Consider the following 22,375-nt stretch of genomic DNA (forward strand, 5'->3'; position numbering starts at 1 on the left):
GCCGATGTAAAGGTCGATCTCTTTAACTTTCTTTTTTAAACAAGATATATGTACTCGTACTTGTAAATTTGAATATTGGTAATTCATTGCTGAAATTTTAAGTAAGTACTCAGTATGTAAGAATATATCATAATCTAATTGCCATTCCACTTGATAATTTAAAAATTCTCTGGATAATTTTTCTGTTTCTATGTTATTTTTTCCCTGGAATATGATAACACTTCAACCAAATGTTCTGTCAGTGCACCATTCCCATATATCCACTGCAAGTTTATTGCAAATTTCAGATTTTATGTCACCCATATTATTAATATAACTAATGGCAGTAGTATTATCTGCTAATATTCTTACATATTTGTTTTTCACAATATTCACAAAAGATCTCAAAGCAAAGTGGATTGCAAGCATTTCTAAGTAATTTATGTGATTTGACTTTTCTTCTTCTTACCATCTTCCACCCGTTTTGATATAATTTTGTGTGCATATTGCTCCCCAACCTGACAGAGATGCATCAGTTTGAATGGTAATTTCTAGCTGGGTTTTGGCCAGAGATTTTGTATTGGAATATATTGCAATATTTTCAACTAAAATTAAAATGGCATTTTTAATTTTTTTTATATTGATTTCAATTTACACGAAGAATGTGCAAAACTATGAAAAGAAACCAAAACGGGGGAAAATCTTAATTTAGATACAGTTATGCAGCTTAATACACTCATACAAGAGCTTCTATCTTTCCGATGGTGTAATCACAAATCTTTCTGACAACTTTTACTCATAAGATAGAAATCCTGAGTCCAAGCATTTTGCGAGTATATCGCAATTACAAGAACGTATTGCAATACGATATTTTTGTCCCTATATTGCAATATACCGATTGTTTTTTTCCTTTCCCTTATCATGACGAGGAGCCCGCGTCTGTTATGACAGTCGACGGAGGATACTTAAAACTTCAGGTTATCTGATCCAAATTGTAATTTTTAAAAGGTGTGTGTTTGCTCCGTTAACGATTTGTATTGTACTCACGGACTTGTGAGCATGATCATTGTTCGTTATTTTCACATTTCGTGCATTGCTTTACAAATTTATCGCTAAAAGTTTTTTCGAGAAACTTACTATGTCTCCTAAGTTCGATATATTTATGTTTTTTAACAAAAGTATTTCAAACCGTTAATATTTTTTATCTGAACTGATACACGCATCTTTCATCTTTTTATTTTCATGATTAACAAATGCATTTGATCAAGAAAAAAAAAAGAAAAAGAAAAAAAAAGAAACTCCAATATGCCAACGAAGGAATTGACGTGGTTTATATTAGTAATATTCTTAATTACAAAAGGGTCCAGTCTTGAATTTCACAATATATACACGTATTTCCTACAAATAAACATTGATTGTTGCTTTCAAATTTTTTAATTACTAGAAAACTTTACGAGGTCATTATAAAGATATTGTTTGTTTACCCTCTCCCGTATCAGAGTGAAATTATTGGATCTGTAGGAGGGTGAGAATATCTTTTTTCCTGAAAATTTCAACATATTTGTTGACGGGATAAGAGGAATAAAAAAAAAATATCGTGTCCTGGAATATAAAAAAAATCATGAGTCGGACCATTTTTCAGTCAGTCGGTCGGAGGAGGGCAACCAAACAATTTTTTACGAATGGCTCAGAGTATAGATATCGAATATCTGATACACAATCCCTCCCCCCTGTTTATGTTCTTCACCTACAACTATTGTCCTGCTAGACAACTTATTACTATAGACATTGATATAGTAAATAATGAAAACCTTATATCATTAATTTTAAAAGGGCAAAATTTTCTTTAATTATAAGACGCATAATTAAAATTAATTTAGAGGAACTTTTTCTTTTATCTTGAGTAAAAAAACAGAAAAATTTCATAAATATAATGAATTGAATGAATTCGTTTGAAGATTACACCAGAGGCATAAGATTTGAGGCTATACAATATACATGTGTTAATTACATAACAATATCATTTAATTATTAGAGAACATTTCTTTGAGAAAAGTACACGTTGATAATATAATGCATCAAATGTATACATAAAATCTTTTCTCTCTATATTAGCAATTGAAAATCATGAGCTGAACGCCAAATAAAAACAAACTATCCTTCTGTGTTCAGTTTTTCAGAAGTGAAGTAAGAATTAGATAGATCATACGGTCAGTATTTACTGATCCCTACTGACAAAACAGGTAACATTGTCTTTGTTTGTAAGGCGCATAATTTAAATTGTTTTTTAGAGGAACTTTGATTTAATTCCACTGGTGGCAATCCAACTCTTATCTCTTTCTAAGGAGCAAATTATTCAAAAAACAGAAAGAATTTAAGTTACCACATCTAAATTGGATTCCAAACCTTCATAAAAATCCTTACAAACCAAGATATGCAGTGGGTTCCAGTAAATGTTCTACCAAGCCATTTTCTTGGCTTCTCACTAATTTATTTACAGTAACGAAGGCAAAACTTCAGGAGTACTGTGCAACAATATATTCGAAAAGTGGTGTTAATCAAATGTGAATACTTAAAAGATTCCACGGAACTTTTGGAAAATTTGAAATCACAAATTTTTACCAAAATCAATAGCATAAAAACTTAAGAATTTTTAACTAAATATTATATACAACCATTCCCCACGAAAAATTAAAGTCCAAACTTTTTGTTATCATTGACAGCTGTTTTTTTTTTTCAATTTACTTATCTTGTCATTGGTCATTTCCAAAATTATGTTGTTAAAAACATTCTGATTGTACACACAGATACTCTGAGGTTGATAATAAAAATATGTTTTAGTTTCTGATTGACAATATATATATTTTGTTTTTGAAGACCACTTCTCCCAACAATCTATTAGAATTACCATGGGTACCAATTGCATCCCGTTATAAGCAGTTATATTTTTGCACTTATATGAAACAGAATTTGTGATACACGAAAAAACACTTGCCGTGGTCGTCAACTCGAAATTTAGATATATCGACGACGTATTGTCAATTCATGATAGTTATTTCCATTCTTATATCGATACGATATATCCCAGTGAGCTTGAAATAAAATATACCAAAGAGTCTGACTGTCGATTTTCTAACTACAAAGCGTTATGTTAATCGTGATGACTTTGTCTTTTCAATCATAAACTTCCCCTACTTATGCAGCAGAATACCTTCATCACCTGAATACGGAGTTGATATATCTCAGTTGGTTCAATAGGCAAGAGCATGATCTATGTATGAACAATTTCTAAAATGAGGTAAATTATTGACATACAAATTGTTTAAAGAATAATACAAGCAATCTCGTATATATTCATAACTTTGTAAGTTTTATTGTCGATCTAATGGCCTTGTCAGCAAATACAAAGTTTTTTCATAGTAATTCTATATAAGACCATTATATATACACACTGAATTGAGGACGTATTTTCCCGTTATTTCCGGATCATGACAAGGAGCACCCGTCGGATGTGACCGGTCAGCACGGTATGCTTGTTCCTCCATAGCACCTGATCCCACCTCTGAATTTTTGTCCTGTTCCAATTTTGTATTGCTTAATAGACTTTTGAGCCTTAATACTATTCGTTATCTACATATATTTCATGCTAACATCATTTCACAGATTTCAAGCAATACATGACCACCTAAGGCAAATGCACAACTAACTTCACCTGTGGATTATATGACAAGGCGGTAAAAAGAACTTGTTAAACATTACACAGGATCAACCAGATATCACCTCAAGAAATGGAAAATAGTATTCCCCAAAATTATATTTTTTTTAGTTTTTGCGAAAAATATTTCTCTTACTAAATATATCTTTAAAAATTTAAAACCAATAAGACCATTATATTAAGTACATAAAAAATAAAAATGCATATTATGTTGTATCTTCAAGTTAAAATTGCGTCACGATAAATACCATGCAAAAACCATATAGATATGGGATAACGATTGCACAATTATAATACTTATTGTATGATTGAATAATTCCTATCATTCTGATTGGATGAGATCCAACTATGTAGAAAAAAATACTACGTTATATCTATCTGCACGTGACGTTCCAGGTGAAGATAAGGACATTGATAAAAAAAATAGGTCGGGAAATTCCAAATTGTTACAAATAGGTTTGGAACGCTATTACAACTGCTATCGAATTTACTCATGTAAACATAACATTAGGCGAATATATAATTTTGGGATTGGGGTTGTAAGTGCGGGTGCCGTGGCCCTCCCTCTGATAATTTTTCTAAACAAACATTTTTGCCTTTTCTAAACTGTCAGTTCTCCCTGATAATCATTCATCCTTACATAATCTTTTATATAAAAGAGCCTGACGTTATTTTTCTTTCATAGTAATTAAAATATATTTAAAACATTTCAAATCAATACGACGGGTTTATTAGCAGAGTAACTCTGCTTCTCTCTTTATAGTTGGTTAGGACTTCAATAAATGCCAGCAAGTAATGAGTTGTATCATTGAACCATACAATGAAACAATTTTTGCTCTTTTTTCAGTCAGTACGATGATTTAGCCACCTTCGAAGTACAATATTCACCGAGCCCGAAGTGAATATTGTACTCCTCAGGTGGCTAAATCATCGTTTTGACTGAAAAAGAAGCAATAATTGTATAATATCAAATCATTTAATGTAGAATGAAACTGTTTTATGATATGTATTTCATATACATGTAGTTTATCTGGCACTGACACAAAATATATGTATTATCCATAAACTGAACTTGCTGAACCTGAAAAGGAAACAAAATAATAGTTAAATGATGTTATCATGCTAAATTAAAAAAATGTAATAGTTAAAATCAAGAATTAAGTCAACTTTATACGACAGATCAAACTTACCTTGTGTACTATTGTGTGCTAAAAAATAAAGAAAAAAAAAATCACAGTGCATTTGAAGTTAGTTTACTTACTGTCAATAATGCCAATTGTAAAGCAAAGAAACACAGTGTTTTAAAGAGAGTTGTCTCATAAGGTTTATAGAAAATGTTTTTTCAAGAATTTTCACTCATGTAGAGATGTCACCATACACCGGTGAAGAGCTTCAAATTTTGACCTTTGCTTGCAATTGGCACTCAGGGCCATTGAGAGTGAGGAGTCTTTATCATGCCAACGCCTGCCATAAAACGGGGCCTCGGTTTTAAAGGTCTCATCCGAAGGACTCGCGTCTTTTGACTTCAAGTGCCTAGCGCATTGCGAAGGAACAGTTGCTTCCCATTTTTTATCGACTTCGGTCAGTCGCAGCCGAGATTCACTCACGATCAACTACAAAGCGCGCTTTATCAATAAAATCCAGAGACTTTTTTCCAAGGTTTTGGAATTTTACCAGTAAATCTGGACTATGTGCACAATGTGGACTTTAAAAAGCCGCGATTCTTTCAAAAAGATTAGTTCTAACAATCCAAATAAAATTATTCTGAGTCGGATTTTCATAAATAATTTGCTTTACATTAATAATTTTAGGAAGATTCAGTTTGACAAAAACGAACTTTATGGACAACCCTCGCGCACAGAGGGTTCGGTTTAGGAAATTTTTAATTATTTACAATAATCATAGTTATTTTATTAGTTTATTGTATTTGGGAGAGTGGTTGCAAAAGTGATGTAATTTTTAGTAAAGAGAGACATTAACAGAACTTAATGACACGCGCAACGGAGTTTGAACATTTTTCTTTTTTTCCATGGAGTTGAAGAGTTCCAATTCTTGAAGGAACTGTGTGCAGTTTCTTATGTCTTTATACATTTATGGTGCTGTACACTTCTTTTAAAACAATTTTGGATAAAACAAACCTATAGAATATATGTCTAATATTCTTTATATGTTTTTCTTTGAACCATCCAGAAATTTTTATTTTCCCATTAAAAAGTTCTTGATCTTTATTTTGACCATATTAAAAAAGTCCAAGATATAAAGAGCCTGATGAATATGATCATGGTATCTAAGAAAGACTTGTATTGGTTTTGAAGTGAGATTTGTGTTAATCGTAGTACTCACGAGAACAAAATCCGCAATATGCCGGACAATGAAGTCTCATATAGCCTTGGTAATTAGGATCCGTACAATAGGCTTTGGCAGCTAAACTGCAATTACTCGCCATGTCCACACAGTTTGGAAGATGAAGATCTTTAAAAATGGTTGGTACCGTTAAAGAGTTTTCAAAAAGAAAGAGAATGCATCAGTGTAGTAATTGCTTTTTGATGTTTTGTGATATTAAAAATATATGTATCATTGTAACACAATGTTTTACTTTACCTATATTTATATTTTATTGCTACCTTGTATAAAGTCAAGAGTGCCCTCATAGAGTAAAATGTTTCATCTTCATTCAAACTGCTTAATTTTAAATAAATATCAAAAAAGTATTTATACCCCATTTTTACATGCATGAAGTAAGTGAACTTGTTTATACTTACCGGGACAGACTCCGCAGTAATCTAAACAGTAGTACCGAGTAAAGGAATTCCAGACAGGTCCCTCGCATCCAAGCTTTGCACAGTTCGGCAATTTGTCAACACACTCGCCATCTTTGAAATAAACATTCAGTAACATTAAAATAGATTGATTGATCATATCTTTAATTCAGTAATAATTAAAATGAAAGGACTTTAATTTTCTTATGTTTTGTTAACATGAACCCATAAAAGGTATAAATAATCACAAGTATACTCCTCTTTATAATTTAGGTTTTGGGGGAGGGAACTTTTACATATTGACATATTCCAATATCTATAACCCTTTTGACACGTTTAGCATTTTTTCAAAAGAATATGAAACAAATGAACCTGAATAAATATGTGTTAATAACCAATCAGTGAATAGGGAAAATTTCTTCTAACCAAGCTAAAGGTATCTAAAACCTCAAGAGAATTCATTCATTGTGTCCTAGAATAATTTTTAAAGAACTCAGCAGTAAGTAGTTTCTTTTCAAATTTATTTGAATTTTAAAAAAAATAAAAAAAAAAATACTTGCCTACAGTGAAGGCATATGAAGTCAATAATACTAGAAATGCATACATGATTTCTAGATAACAAAAGTTTCAATCACTATTCATTCCGTTTAACGTGTAATCGTTGATCTTTTTTTTTTTTTTTTAGGTCAAAATGCATTGCCCTATAAAGGCACGGCAGGTAAATATGAAGTCTTCTCTAGAACAATTTTGTACGTTATCTGTAATTTAACCTACAGGTATACTCACAGACACTAACCATACCTGCATCATTAAAATACATTAAACTTAAAAGAAGGAACACCAACCAAAAAAATTACACATGTACTTTCAGAAACAATATACTTTTATACTAAAACATTTTCATATATAATTATTCACTAAAATGTGTATTGCTTTGTATTTTTCTTTTTTAACAATTAAAATTAAGCTTATTGATGCATTTCGTTCTTTATTCATGTTTAGAATTTGGATATGTAGCATAAAACTTTATACATATAAACGACGAAAGTAACAATGATCATTTTCATAACTTCGTGAAGAATTAAATATAAAAAAACAGGATAAAAACACGAAGTTATGAAGAGATGGGATCTGGTGTTTAGGGGGAGAGAACATCCCTTGTCGACTGGACATACCCACCACCCCGAGTCCCATATATTAATTGTTGAGGTAAAATTAATCCATATTCAAAATGGTGTAATACAATAATCTAAGCATGCGTTGGAATACATGTTTTGCAAAAACATAACCTTCTGCAAAGAGGGTCATTATAACGGCCATAGAATTTACAATGCGCCTTCCTAATACATCACCGTTCACACGGTAGCTCAGTCGGTAGAGCGCTCGCTTCGTGCTAGGAAGGTAGTGAGTTCGTATCTCGGCCGTGACTGACCTAGTCGATAAAATGGGTAGAAACTGTTCCTTAGCCATGCGCTCGGCACTTTAAAGTGAAAAGTTGCGTGTCCTTCGGATGAGACCTTAAAAACCAAGGCCCCGTGTCAGCGGAAGGCGTTGGCACGATAAAGATCCCTCGCTGCTTAATGGCCCTGAGTGCCGAGTAAAAGTCAAAATTTGAAGCCCTTCACCGGCATACGGTGACGTCTCCATATGAGTGAAAAATTCCAGAGAGGGACGTTAAACAATAAAAAATCATTCAATCAATCCTTATACATCATCACTTTCTTTGCCAGAAACCTGCCTTTGCTTTAAAATTTTCCACACTTAAAATATAAAAAAAATTTCGGAATTGTAAAATGGAGAGTTCACTGAACAAATACCCCATTTGAACAAACATTGTGTAAATGAAGTATCCTCAAAGGGAAATATAACTTTTCTTCCACTTAAAAATGCGCTTTCTAATAAATGAAGAAATACGAAAGCCCGTTGAGCTCATTTTCGTAGATTAAGAAAATATATATATTTTTTTGCGTTATAACGCGTAAAACTCGCGATATAAGGCTTAACTTTCGCGTTATAACGCGAAACTTTCGTGAATAAACGCGTGAGTTTCGCGATATAAAGCGAAACTGTCGCGGTTTTACACGAAACTTTCGCGTTTTTCTTAATCTACGAAAATGAGCTCAACGGGCTTACGCGAAACATTTGCTGTTCAACCAGGACAAACCCGTCAGATATATAAATATCGGAGAAAAATTAAGAAAAAGTGGACCCCTCCTCCTCGATCAATTTCTAATTAACAATATCCATTAATATTTATTACTTAAAATATCATATGACACGTTAAGCTCTTGAAATGACACATTTTTCACTCACTTTTAAGCTATGTTTCTACAAGGTATAATTTTAAATTAAAAATGATGGATTGCTTAATTTATTAGTGGTACAATTATGTTGAATGTTACTGATAAAAAATGCTTGAGAAAGTGTCAAGTGGAGACTTTCATTCAGTAAAATAATAAGTCTAAAGAATTTCTTGAATTTAACAACTGAAAAACATGAACAAGAAAGTAAAATTCATTTAAAAAACTGGTAGGGTTTTGAAATAAAAAAAAAAAGATGAATAATCTATCCTATTCTCGAACATTTTTCCAGGATATCTTCTAAGGAAATGATAATTTATTAATAAATTCATGAAAGATCATGTCAGCGTTCATGTTTTTTGTATGTCAGTGAAGATCAAGGTTCCTGAAAAACATTATTATATACATAGAATTTTGCAAAATCACGCAAAACTTTCGCGTTTATTTGCGAAAGTTTCGCGTTTATTCGCGAAAAATAAGCCCAATGGGCTTTCGTAAAGAAAGATTGTTTCTAATGAGTCCTAGAATGAGTCCTAGAAATTTATTGATTGGGTCAAACTCGAAATGACTTATGGCAAATATGTTCTCAATCTAGGACACATGAAAGAATCTGAAAAAAAACTACCTTGGAAATGGACCTATAAAAAAAACGTCGTATAAAGTAAAATCTCCTCTTACTATTGGAGTGGACATTGTATCCAGCTACAAAGTCAGCGCAAATGCAGTTGGTGTTTAAGAAATCTTTAACCCAAGTAAGTATTTTTAAAAAATTACTACTCGAGTTTTCTTTCGTTTCTTGAAAAAATAAATTCGGAAGATAGATGTGAATGAAATACAAAGAATTTTCAAGAAAGTCTATTTAAAAAAAATAAAATCGGCTTTTATATATAAGAAATTCATTGATGATATTTCACAAGCAAACATACAAAAGAAGGAATAAAAAGTAAATAAATTAATAAGGAGAAAGATTAATCAATAAGGAGAATTCGGGAATTTGATTGATTGATTGTATTTTGTTTAACGTCCCTCTCGAGAATTTTTCGCTCATATTGAGACGTCACCTGTACTCACCTGTACTCGGCACTCAGGGCCATTGAGCAGTGAGGGATCTTTATCTTGTCAACGCCTGCCGCTGACACGGGGCCCCGGTTTTTAAGGTATCATCCGAAGGACCCGCAACTTTCACTTCAAAGTGCCGAGCGCATGGCTAAGGAACAGTTTCTACCCATTTTATCGACTAGGTCAGTCACGGACGAGATACGAACTCGCGACCTCCCGATCACGGAGCGACCGACTAAGCTACCTTGTTGGGTAATTTGAAAGCCTTTTTAATGGTTTCTTTCAGTACTAGACGTTACCTGTAATATTTACGTGTCAGTTATTTTTGGGCTAGAATGATTGATATATACATGTATGTACTTTGGAGTACATAAACATTCACATGAACAGCGAAGCCGTTCAAGCATAAATCACTATACATACATACTTTTTACAGGGTTATTTTCGCCCCATCTTATTTTCGCCCTTTCACATTTGCAAACAATTTTGCCCCGTTTTAAATTCGCCCAATTATAGTTTTGTTTAAGAAATTATTCTGTATTCTTTGAATTCGCCCCGTTTTAAATTCGCCTAAATGAGAGTAGGGGGAAATGGGTGAAAATAAAACGGGGGCGAAAATTTCCCTGTATACAGTAACACCATGGAATCTTAAATTCTTAATTCTTTCCCCTATTTTGAAATCATAATTATGTTTCTTTCGCTAGCTTGGACTAAAATGGGTTACTTTAAGAGCAAACATAATAACATGAAAGAGCAGCATCTTTGAGCTTACATTACTTTCAGATAAAACAAGTTAATACATTTTTGAAGATTGATAAAAGTATTTCTTTTTTTTTTAATTTTGGGAAGGATTCTTCTCTGGTTTCTGACTAAATGAAATTTTCAAAGTACATTTGCTTATATGTCTTATATATTTAGGTGCAAGAAATTTAAAAGACCATACGTGTATTTTTCTTTCCTCATCACATTTGTACAACTTTAAATGGAAATGGTAAATCGTTTTTGAAAACTACCAGGGACTATATTTTGGCAGAATGGTGGCGTATGAAAAAATTATCTTTTCTGCATCTCAAAATTATTATAGAACACAGGAAATTTAGTTATAATTTTTACACAATCAAATACTTAAATTACTTTTCAAATGTAAATTAGATTTATAATACGGGACTTATGTTCTAAATATATCAAATAAATATGATTTTTCAAACAAACTAAAACTATGATAGCTTTTATAAACTTCCAATCTGAGTACAGATTTGAGCCAAAAATCCGTAAAAAGTATTTTTTTCTCTCTTAGTATTCGATCAAAACTTTTTATTTTTGTATCATTTTGTATCTTTATATGGCAACTTTACCAAATATGAAAGTAAGAAAAATTTAAATATAGAAAGCATATAAAAATAACATATATCCTAAAAAAAAAAAGTAGAGAAAATTCGTATTAGCCAATATCCATTTTAGTTGGCCTTACCTTGTCTCTAATATAAAAAGGTCAAATTTACTTTCACTGATATCATCACTCAGTGATGTTGTCTTCTTGATTCTGTGAAAATTTAATTAATTCTTAAATACAAGAAATATGAGGAGAATCTTTCCATACAATTGGTTCAAATTATTTTAAAATTCCTTCTTTCAAATTAAAAAGAAATAGACAAGCAGTGAATACAAGCTGAACTTAACATGAAAATGTAAAGATTTTTATTTTTTATAAAGGCGCTCGTTTTAAACTTTGTATATTTAATACTTTATCTTTTTTTACATAATTATTTTATAAAGGTAACTTCAAACGCCAGCACCGTGATTGTGTTAGCATTCTTAAGATCGACCCTGAAGTTAAAGGACGAGACGGAGCATATACTATTTATCCTGACGGTAACGCAAAGAAGAGAGTTTTCTGTGATATGACTACCGAGGGTGGTGGATGGACGGTATCTAAAGAAATTTAATCGAAATTAATTTTTCATTTAATAAAAAAATCATATTTTCAAATGAAATATACCTAAACATGTAGAGATAACGAAAGTATTCAAGCTAAAATGTCCATTAAACAATACAAAATAGGAGCGGATCAACCACAAGCCTCCAAAACATCCGCCGTGTGCTCCTTGTAATAATCGGAAAATAACGGAAAAATCCCTCGTCAATAAGTATGAAAAATGTCAGTCAACATTTAAGTCAAGGATAAATTGTATTTTCTGACAAGGTCATTTATGAAATTATGAGTTTTAAGCGTTCTTGTTTCATCAAATTGAAATCAAATTTACATCGTTTTAGATATTGTACATATGTAGAGCATGATTTTGTGTATCGAATTAACTGATAGTTATAAACTCCGTATGTAGGTGATGAAGGTATATTGCTGTATAAGTAAGCTGACGATTGAAAAGTTAGAGTCATCATGTTTATCATAGAGCTTGGTTATTAGGTTACCATTAACGACTTTTTTCAAGTAAAATATAAAAAATATGAAACAAATGTGTCAAACTGTGGTATCTTTAATCTAACGCTCACCGGGATATATCGTATCGACATTAGAATGGAAATAACCATGCGTTGTCAAAATATCGATATGCCGAGTTAAAGGCAACAGCAAGTATTTCGTTCTATTCACGTATACGATTTTGGACAAATTCTGCTTCATATGAATACAAAAATAGGTCTGCCAATAATGGGACAAAGATAAGAATGATATAAGCTAAAAAAAAACTGTTTCTCACTTTAATGTGCAGCATATCATTCATTCTCTATTTTGTATTATTTTATGGACTTTTGATCTTGAATACTATTCGTTTTCTCCGTATGTTTCATTCGTCTTGTGTTGAAATAATTAAAAAAAAAACAGCATTTAAAATCTAGCAGTTTATTGAGTCAAGAGTATTGCATCATGTATGAGACTTTCAGGATACACTAATGCTTCTACAAAAGGCATTAACTAGACTTTTAAAAAAGACAAATAAATAGCAGGATCACTATCTTCATTGTTTCTACTGACTATTATAGATATTATATTATTATTTACTTCAGTGTCATATCATTAAATTAAATTGAACATACAATGTTTGCAATCCAAAGGTTATTCAGCGACGAATACAAGCGGGAACTACAAATTTTTACAGAACATGGAAAGACTATAAGGCAGGTTTCGGTCAAGCAGGATCGGATTATTGGTTAGGTAAGTTAAAGAGTAAAACACATTGTCAGTATTCAGCTATCACAAATATTTATGAAAATTAACAACCAAGAGGTTCGGGATACTGGTTGTCACTAATTGGTACTGTGCAAAATATTCAAATAATATTGATACTCAGTATTTGAAAAAAAAAAACATACAATCGTCTTGATATACTATTATACATTATGTGTAAGGTGAAATGCACTTTTCTATCAATATACAAGATTTGTATCTTAAGGCAACGATGCAATTCACGCTCTGACCTCCAGTCCATCTCAAGAACTATGGGTGGACCTAGAACAATTTTCCGGAGCTAAAGCTTATGCCAGATACTCGAATTTTGCCATTGACAATGATAAAAACATGTTTTAATTGTCAATCAGTGGATATAGTGGAACTGCAGGTATAGTATCAGTATTTTGACATAAAAGCTACGTTTGCTTGTCAACTTTAAATCGAAATTTTGCCCCCACCCCCCACTCAGCCACTCCCCCCTCCCGAGAGAACATCGTATCTCACTCGTCCGTCTGTCTGTTACAAAAACTTTAAACTTGGCCACAACTTGAATGGGAAAAGATGGAGCTTTCTTATTTCACATCTACATTACATGTGACAAGCCCTTTCCAAATATACCCCGCATATTATGACCCCTTGACCTTGAAGTTTGACCTTTCCAAAAATGTTAACAATACTTTAAATTGGTCATAACATTATTAAAGAGGAAAAGTTGGCTTTCATATTTTACATGTTATTACCTGGGATAAATCTTGCTTAATATACATTGTATTATGATATTTTTACCTTATGACCTGGAACTTGAAGTTTGTCCTGCTTTGTCAGAAATGTTATCTTTCCTTATAACTTTTGATTGAGAAAAGATACGGCTTTTATAATTCATATGTGAAATGTGCATTGTTTTCAAACATGTTTTGACCTTTGATCCCTTGACGTTCATGTTTGACCTAATTTACAATAAAAAAAAAAATCAAAAAAAAAAATCGGTGATTACTTTTGGGTGACACATTATAGGACGTTTACATTTGACACAATAAATGATGGCATCCCATCCACTAAGACAGCACGGGGGGGGGGGGGGGTTCATTCTTATCACTTATTTGATATATTTTATGCTGATATATTTTACGTTATCGAACTTAACGTAATACGAATAAATACATTTTACGATATTGAACGTATATTAAAATTTCATATTAAATTTATTTATCAAAGGCGATGGACTTTCACCTCATAATGGACATGTCTTTGCTACAAAAGATAAACCTGATGGTCCAATATGTGCTATCACCTATAAAGGTGCTTGGTGGTATAATAAATGCTATCAATCGAATCTCAACGGACCTTATCACAAATCTGCTTCCAACACCTACACGGCAATTGTATGGATTCCATGGAAAGACAAGACAGCCTTGAAATCAACACGAATGATGATTCGTCCGAAAGAATAAATCCAAATGAATGTACAAAATACCTACTTCTAAAAAAAATAGCTGTACATTTATTCTAAAAATGATTCAAACTAAGTAAATAAAGCCCTTTAAAACTTATTGATTTAAAGTTTGATGAAAACTTAATGAATCTGCTTTACTTTCACTAAAATATCTAGATTACAAGATCAGTATGTACTGGTCTCTGCTGACAAGGCTGTATTTGTTTGCAAACCTCTGTTGAAATTGTATTTTAGAAGAACTGGAATTTAATTCTGCAAGTGGTAATCCAAAGCATACCTAAAACTTCCTTTCTTAGAAAGAAGGAATGTCTGTTTTTAATATTTTTAATATTCCTGACAACCAAAAAGAATTTAAATTACCATAGCTATATTGGATTCCAACAACGATGCATTGTTGCAACCACTATTGAAATAACGACCACTATTGAAATAATTATATCAATAGTGGTTGAGAGTGCATTTAAATAACAAACATAGTAAGTAACCACTATTGCAATACGACCACTATTGAAATAATTATATCAATAGTGGTTGAGAGTACATTTCAATAGCAATCATAGATAGTAACCACTATTGCAATACGACCATTATTGAAATAATTATATCAATAGTGGTTGAGAGTGCATTTCAATAGCAAGCATAGATAGTAACCACTATTGCAATACAATACGATCACTATTGAAATAATTATATCAATAGTGGTTGAGAGTGCATTATAATAGCAAACATAGTTAGTAACCTTTATTGAAATACGACCAATATTAAATAATTATATCGATAGTGGTTGAGAGTGCATTTCAATAACAAACATAGTTAGTAACCACTATTGAAATACGACCACTATTGAAATAATTATATCAATAGTGGTTGAGAGTACATTTCAATAGCAATCATAGATAGTAACCACTATTGCAATACGACCATTATTGAAATAATTATATCAATAGTGGTTGAGAGTGCATTTCAATAGCAAGCATAGATAGTAACCACTATTGCAATACGATCACTATTGAAATAATTATATCAATAGTGGTTGAGAGTGCAATATAATAGCAAACATAGTTAGTAACCTTTATTGAAATACGACCAATATTAAATAATTATATCGATAGTGGTTGAGAGTGCATTTCAATAACAAACATAGTTAGTAACCACTATTGAAATACGACCTTCAATTGATATAATTTTTCAATAGTGGGTGAGACTGCACTTAAATATAATAACCATAGGTTTCAACCACTATTGAAATACCAGCACTACTGAAATAATTATTCAATAGTGGGTGAGAGTGCATTTCAATATGATAATCCTAGGTTTCAACCACTATTAAAATACTACCAGCATTGAAAGAAAAGTTTCACCGCGTCCACAACTTATTTCAATAGTGGTTATTACCTATGTTTGTTATTGAAATGCACTCCCACCCACTATTGAAATAATTATTTCAATAGTGGTCGTATTGCAATAGTGGTTATTACCAATGTTTGTTATTGAAATGCACTCTCAACCACTATTGAAATAATTATTTCAATAGTGGTCGTATTGCAATAGTGGTTATTACCTATTATTATTATGAAATGCTCTCTCAACCACTATTGATATAATTATTTCAATAGTGGTTACCAACTATGTTTGCTAATGAAATGCACTCTCAACCACTACTGATATAATTATTTCAATAGTGGTGCATAAGGGGTTCCAGTAAATGTACTACCAAGCCTCCTTCATTACTCCTTAATCAAATATTAAAAGAAGTGAGGTAGAAGCTTTAGGAGTATTGTGCAGCAATAAATTCGAAAAGTGACATGACTATAATTAGTTCTGGATACTTCAAGCTTTCGATCCTGAGATTTTCAGATTTTGACTTACAATAATTGTGCAGATATTCAGGAACACTAAATAATAGAGGTGTCGGTGTAACGAAGAAAAGTGACCCCCGTAGACTATAGACGGGGGTCATTTTTCTACGTAGAAATTTGACTACCTGGTCAATATTCCACGTAGATAAATGACCCACTTTTTTTTTAATGAATTTTGGTCTTTGGGTCGTTTTTCTCCGTGTGCATTGTAGAAAAAATGACCCCGTAGAATAATGACCCAATATGACCTAATATCAAGCAGCTTTAAGGTATGAAGAGTTCATTTCTGAAAACTTTTAAGCTTAAATAAAAGAAATCAAAGTTATACTATACCTTACATAAACTAGAGGTATTGTGACCAATGAGCTCACTAAATGATACCCCCCCCCCCCCCCCGCCTCCCATATTATTATAATGGCAGTCCATGTCTTGCTGTGCACAGGAAACCCAAAATATGTAGCGTCCGTCCGTCTGTTACGCTTTGTGTTACCCATCTCTTATCTGCAACTTTCATAGAATCTTTATCACTTTACATATTGCCATTATGCAGCTCCTATTTTACTTTTTGATTCGACACATATTTTGGGTTCCCCACAGCAAAACATGGACAGTGCCATTTTATCAATATGGGAGGAGGGGGGTATCATTTAGTGAGCACATTGCTAACAGTACCTCTAGGTTTTCACAGTTGTCATTTTAATCTTTAAAATGGTCATTTTCTAGCTGGTATCAGAAAAAAGAAACTGAAAAGTTTCATAATTGTAAATCTCTTTGATTTTACCCTGGATAAATAATTTGCAAAAAAAGTTATATTTTTCAAAAGTTTAACGTCTTTTAAAACTGGTGCGAAAAAGGGCGCTTACTTAGAAAATTAGATCTTATAAAATATTTGGTTTTCTATGAATGAAGTTTCAAACTTCTCATAAAAAATATGGATGATTTAATTTGTAAAAATGAGTACTAATTAAATTTGCCTCTGACCTATGATACCAGGGAAACAAAAAGTGGTTAGCTCAAAACCTGTAAAATGTCTTTTGTCGTTTGCTAGTGTCAACAAAACCTTAAGAAAATGGGGGTTGTTGCATAAAAAAATGGTTAACTAAAATATGTGTTCGTTATACCAAAAATTTGCATATGCATTATCGTTTTACTCCTTTCTACATGTACTTACATGTGATGATTTAAGTAGTTTTTTTAATACCAATAGAAAAAAACCAAATGTTGGATTATGAAAACGTTGTTAGTTTAAATATTATATTCTTTCTAAATATGATAGGCAATGGTAACACATTTGAAGTTGCGTGTAAAAATATATAAAACTGTACAAAAATGTATTCTATTGCATAACACTGTGTTAGAAACAAGTACCATGCGAGATCCGTATTAGCGTATTTAATGTGGCGAGTTTTGATGGGAGAGGATAACGGGGTTGTAACCCCCTCTTTAAAGATAATAGATCTCTTCTAGCAATGTACATGTGCGTGTTTCCTACACAAAACTAGAGATACTGTGAGCAATGAGCTCACTAAATGATATCCCCCGCTTCCTCTGTGAATGTAATGGCAGTGTCCATGTTTTGCTATGAAAAACCCAAAATATGTGTCAGATCAAAAAGTTCATTCAGAGGTATAAGGGGAGTCGCAGGTAAAGAGATGGGTACCCCAAAGCGTAACAGACATACGGACGGACGGACAGACGGACATACCGATTACTATATACTCCCCCCCCCCCCCCGCTTTTCAAGCGGGGCTATCATTAAGCGTTAACCTTTATTATTTAGGATTAAAGATTAAGGATTTTATGATTAAGTGAAGAAAAGATTAATCGAATATCAATGTAGGATTTACACAGTAGTTCATAATGTGTATGGTGATACAGATCATACATGTTTCTATAATGATCAAAGAGGAAGAAGAGGACGATATTACCAGTATTTCAAATACAAACGTAATATATTGGTACTTTTATGCCCTTAGATCTAAGATTTGGGACATATTGTTTTAGTCTCTTTTGTCATTCCGTATTACATTTAATCGTCCACAAACTGTAAACTATTCTTAATGAAACTGATCTGATCAAATCCATCTCTTTACATAACCGTATTAAATGGCGTTGTACAGTAAAACCGAAAAATTCCAAAATAATGCATACAGATATACACGGAGAGTAATAATCCCTAAAGAAGTAATTATAATATTTTAAGTTGTTTTGAAATCCAATAGATTTTGATTGTTTGACAACGGAACCCCTGATTCATGGGTCATGAATTTCATAAATTTGGAAGAAGCGTCCTTCCTCATTATAATATCATTATAATATCGGTTTAATACCCAGGAACAGAGAAGAAGATTTTAAAAGAAATTGTGCATTTTCACTATATAATCAATAGAGCCCTACCATAACACCAAAACAACCGACCCGTGAAATTCACAATTTTGAAAGAGACATTCTTGCTCATCATAACTACATGTATGTACTTGGTTAGTTTATTTGATACCCTGGAGCAGAGAAGAAGATTTTCATGTAAGTAATGCATTTTCACTATTCAATCTATTTATCCCCTCCCTAGCACTAGAACCCCTGACCCTGGGGCCATTTTATTCTAGTCTACTCATTCCTTTCCATTCATTTTCAATGCAGTGTCTTGAAAAGTGTTTCGAATAGTCCTTGTTTTTCAGCTTCTCACAATGAAAATCTGTGATGAAAAGTGGTCAACAAAGTAAAACTTAATGAATTCATCAAAGATTCAATCATGAGAGAAAGCTAAGCTTAATGTCATATGATTTTTATGTTGTATGTCATAGAGCTCAGAACATTATTTATTGAACAGTCTTCGTATGCAATCAAATATATATTGGAAAGGCGTAAAATACATAGTCATTCCCTACTTGAAAGTATAGAAGAATATAAGGAGACACGGATAGAAGGTTTAATTGTATAAAAAAAAACTAGGGGTCAAATTTCTATGGGGGTCATTTTTCAACGTGTGTGAAGTCGTAGAATTGAAATACTGTTCTTTAATGGTTTTCGAGGGTCGAAAAATGACCCTACTTGTCAACCTGGGTCATTTTTTTTACGTAGAAAAATAACCTCATGGTCAATATTCTACAGGGGTCACTTTTCGTCGTTACACCGGTATGTGTGTTACTTGTTTTTATTTATACATTTTAGCCTAATCAGAAGAAAATATGAAACAAATATTTATATAGAATATAAACGATATGAAATAAATGTTTTTTTTATATATAAATCTTATGATAAAAAAATTATGGAGGTTTTCTTTATCATGGGTTCCTATTTTCAAAGGAAATTCAATTCTGTACCCAGAATATAATCTGTTTGGTATCAAACCTACTCAAGGATTTTTGAGAAATAGAGAAATTTTTTATGATATCCAGGAACCTTGCCGATGTCCTTAACTGTAAACAAAACTAGAGAAACTGTGAGCAATGAGCTCATTTAATGATACCCTGTCTCCCATATGGTTAGAATAGAAAAGACCACGTTTTGCTCTGTAAGACACAAAATAAGTATCAGATCAAAAAATAAAATAAGAGGCACACAATGGCATTATGTAACAAAGAATCTTTGAAAGTTTTTATTCGGTGGTATAGGAGGATAAGAAATGGATCCATTATTTACACACTGAATTGTCGACGTTTTTTTTTCGTAATTTCCCGATCATGACAAGGAGCATACAGCGGATGTGATTGGTAGACGGGGAATGCTCACTCCACCATGACATCTGATCCAACCTCTGATGTTTTGGAGTTCGTGTTTGCTCTGCTCCTGTTTTATATAGTTTCATCGAATTATGAGCTTGAATACTGTATGTTATCTCCATATATTTCATACACCTTGAATATTCATTTGACTAATCTATGCAAATGCAAAACTAATTAAGCTAGATAATTGTGTGGGAAGGCGGAAAGAAGAACGTTTTATACATATTAAACTGGTTTATCCAGATATCACCTCATATTACGGTATCTCTAGAAATTATTATTTTATTTGAGCAAAAATATTCTTTTACTTAATTTATCTTTTGTCTTATTTTCTTAAAAACATGAAACACATTAAAATAATATATTATGTTGTTCCTGGTTACAAGATGTACAAGCACTTGCAAATCAAGATAAAACATGCATAAAAAAACATATAGGTAACGGACAACGGTCACACAATAATACATGCGTCATTATATATGTATACAGATAACATTTGATGATGTGTATAATATTTTATTAAGCATGATTTCGTTCATCTGGCACTGACACAGAATATGTGTATTAATCAATTACTGAACTGGCTGTTTTTGAAAAAAGAAACATAACATAATGGTTAAACAAATAATTCCTATAAAAATTTAGATTAAAAAAAATAATTTTAAAAAATCGACATTCATGAGAGATTCCAACCTACCTTGTGTATTATTGTGTGCTAAAATATACAAAATAAAAAAGTAAATAATTCTTTTTTTTTTTACTTTTGACGTAACTTAACCCTTCCTAACAAAATGTGGGTTGAATGAGAAACTTCAAGAGTACTGTGCAACAGTATATTCAAGAAGTGATGTGAATCAGATTTGGATACCCCAAAATTCCGAAGAACTTTTGGACAATCAATTTGAAATCACAAGATTTTACCAAAATCAACAACTTAAAAACTTATTATCTTTCAACTTTATTACACAACCATTCCAAACGATAAATTAAAGTCCAGGCTTTTTAATATCATTGACAGCTGCTATTTCAATAAAAATGGAACTCGTAGGTTAACTTACCTGGTCTTTGGTCATTTGCAAAATTATTTTGTTGAACCACATTCTGATTGCACACAGAAGTACAATGTACTCTGAAAATGGCATAAAAAAGATGCATGTGTTTCTGATTGACAATATGTGATTTTTGGAGACCAGGTCTTCCAACAATCTATTGGAATCCCAGTGGGTACCAATTGCGCTCCGTTATTAGCAGACCTTTTTTGTATTCATATGAAGCAGACTTTGTGCAAAATATTGTGCGTGAAAAGAAGAAAACACTTGCCGTGGCCTTCAACTCGACATTTAGATATATCGACGATGTACTGTCAATTAACAATGGTAATTTCCATTCCTTTGTCGATACGATATATCTTAGGGAGATCGAGATACGAGGGGGTATCAAAAAGTTCGTGGACTGGCGGCATAAAATTAAAACCGCTTTAGGTACATCGATGAATTTTAAAGTATCTGGTAAGCATCATCTTTTCTATCTATAGAATAAACCGCAAATCATAAATTTTATTTTTTAATAAATTAGTAATGTTTTTGTAAGCTATGGTATGTCCAGGCGGCGCAACCTCCAATACGACGTTTTTTTCGACCGAAGTGTAACTGAGAAAAACTCTTTTGATATGAAAATTTGACATACAAAAATCCCGTTAATTCAGGTATATGTTGGGAAACTATTGCTTCATAAAATATTAAATTTTCACCTCATTTTGAAAGTTCTTTGAAAATTTATTGTATTTGACATGGAGTGTCCAAACAAATAAGTCCTTGAAAATGACGTCAAAAGGGGAAGGGGTTGCATTTTCCAACATTCTATAAAGTTTTGGCCCTGAAAAAAGTGGTATAGACCTAGGAAATGTTTAAACTGGCTATGGAGAAATAAAATGCATCCAGAGTACTTGTTTTTAATGCAAAAAGAGATTCAGAGAGAAAAGGGATACACAGTTAATGTCGATTTGTAGTCAAGGTGTGAAAAATCAATCACGTCAAAAATGACGTCGATCAAATGTTGTAGATATTAAACTCCCAAAAGCAAAATATGCTGGCACAATCAAGCGAGGATCTCTCCCAATGTATAAATCCATTTGCAATATTATATGCATTGAAAGCCGCTGTTCATGACATTGTAAAGTCATATAAACAAGACGGGTTTAAGTCCTTACTCAACTCCAGGGAATCTCATCAAATAAGTCTATAAGGTAGAAGAAGCGGACATTGAAAAACAATGACGTTGTCGGACGTCATGAAACTAAATGGCGACGGTGCCGGGTAATCATATAATGTCGTTTTTAT

General features: G+C 32.2%; 1 protein-coding gene and 1 long non-coding RNA gene across 2 annotated transcripts; one reads left to right on the forward strand and one right to left on the reverse strand.

Annotated features, from left to right (window-relative positions):
* Nucleotides 1-4,686: 4,686 nt before the first annotated feature.
* On the reverse strand, nt 4,687-6,592 carry LOC134243844 (uncharacterized). The gene is made up of 4 exons (XM_062726074.1): nt 6,457-6,592; nt 6,038-6,166; nt 4,885-4,902; nt 4,687-4,775 (listed from the first exon to the last, which is right to left on the reverse strand). Exons 1-4 carry the CDS (start codon nt 6,590-6,592, stop codon nt 4,750-4,752), a joined length of 309 nt encoding a protein of 102 aa, XP_062582058.1. The 3' UTR covers nt 4,687-4,749.
* Nucleotides 6,593-9,429: 2,837 nt separating this feature from the next.
* LOC134243845 (uncharacterized) lies at nt 9,430-14,419 on the forward strand. Its single transcript, XR_009987124.1, has 5 exons — nt 9,430-9,505; nt 11,589-11,740; nt 12,885-12,984; nt 13,223-13,387; nt 14,215-14,419. It is a non-coding gene; the product is annotated as an uncharacterized LOC134243845 (long non-coding RNA).
* Nucleotides 14,420-22,375: the final 7,956 nt, after the last annotated feature.

The sequence above is a fragment of the Saccostrea cucullata genome, unplaced genomic scaffold, assembly GCF_032062105.1.
Source record: "Saccostrea cucullata isolate Sc308-1 unplaced genomic scaffold, CSIRO_AGI_Scuc_v1 ctg6394, whole genome shotgun sequence".
NCBI classification, from domain to species: Eukaryota; Metazoa; Mollusca; class Bivalvia; order Ostreida; family Ostreidae; genus Saccostrea; species Saccostrea cuccullata.